The sequence below is a fragment of the Nothoprocta perdicaria genome, unplaced genomic scaffold (genome assembly GCF_003342845.1).
Source record: "Nothoprocta perdicaria isolate Ctin4 unplaced genomic scaffold, notPer1 scaffold_6, whole genome shotgun sequence".
Taxonomy (NCBI): Eukaryota; Metazoa; Chordata; class Aves; order Tinamiformes; family Tinamidae; genus Nothoprocta; species Nothoprocta perdicaria.
In genome coordinates this window covers 605,614-606,863 of record NW_020455865.1, presented here as the reverse complement: position 1 = coordinate 606,863, position 1,250 = coordinate 605,614, and the positions used below count along the sequence as shown (strand labels likewise).

The 1,250-nt window shown below is 54.7% G+C and overlaps 1 protein-coding gene across 1 annotated transcript in view; it reads left to right on the top strand.

Moving 5' to 3' along the window:
• Positions 1-409: 409 nt before the first annotated feature.
• Positions 410-1,250, top strand: part of PBX3 (PBX homeobox 3) — a 76,866-nt gene continuing 76,025 nt past the window's right edge. The window contains exon 1 of the mRNA XM_026049525.1: positions 410-610. Within this exon, the coding sequence (XP_025905310.1) occupies positions 410-610 (201 nt within the window). The remainder of the gene's footprint in view (positions 611-1,250) is intronic.

The following is a 1,250-nucleotide window of genomic DNA, read 5'->3' as shown; positions in this document are numbered from 1 at the left end:
AAAAAAAAAAAGCTTTGGAAGAAGATTGTAGCCAAGGAAAGAAAACTGCAAAGAAACCTTATCAACTCATTTATCCAAGCCACAAATATTACGATGATGAAAGAAGATTGTAACTAAAGAAGAGAGTGATTTACTGCGCTGGGAAGGAGAAGAGAGTGGAATAAACAACTGAGAACCGGTCACACAAATACTGATTTTTTTGTTGTTGTTGCTGTTTTGGTTTTCTTCTTTTTCCTTTTTTTTTTTCCCTCTCTCGTGCGTGTGTGCAAGAAGGCAGTTCCCGGCGAGGAAGTGCAGTGAGCGCGAGGCAGAGCTCCGTGGGCGCTGTGCCGGCGAGGCGCGCGCCTCCGTCGGCGCCGGCGAGGCTCGGCCGTGCCCGCGCGGGCGCTCCCCGGCTGCGCCGCCAGGGATGGATGAGCAGTCCAGGATGCTGCAGACTCTGGCCGGCGTGAACCTGGCTGGCCACTCGGTGCAGGGGGGCATGGCTCTGCCTCCTCCCCACGGACACGAAGGGGCAGACGGCGACGGCAGGAAGCAGGACATCGGCGACATCCTCCATCAGATCATGACCATCACTGACCAAAGCCTGGATGAGGCACAAGCAAAGTTGGTTTCGTCTAATTAAACCTTGTCTTTTTTTTGTGTGTGTGGTTTTTGTTTCTCTCCTTCCTGCTCCTCTGTGCAGACTCGGAGTCTCACAATTAGAGCAACTTCTTAACGCTGTCGGGGAAATTGCAAGCAGCGCAGGCAGAATCAAAGTTGCTATTTAATGATTTTTTTTAAGCTATATAAAATAAATACAGGAGCAGGCGATGCTTATGCCGTTTTTCTGTTGCATTTTGCTGCACTGGTGCGCGGAGGGCTGTTGCTGCTGTCCCCACTCTCGTTTCCGTGCCTGGGGACGCTGCCTGGCTGACCCCGCGCGAAGCCCGCTCCCGCGGCACCTCTCCGTGCTGCGGGGGGCCGCGGCTTCTCGCTAGCAAGTGTAACTTTCTGTCGTTCCTGCTCTCTGCCCCCGGCGCGGCGGCAGATGAATTACAAAGCTGACAAGATATTGCTGCAGGGGGAAAACCCTCGCTGTTTTAAATCACAGTAAATACAAAACAAAGAATGTGAACTCGGGAAGTTGGCCCTTCTCCTTAATAAATCAGCTCTGCTATCGCGGAGAGGAGCGGGGCGGGCGGTGACTTATGGGCGCGGGGGCCGCGCGGCGGCGGCGCGGGCCGATGGCGCGCGGGGAAGGCGCGGGC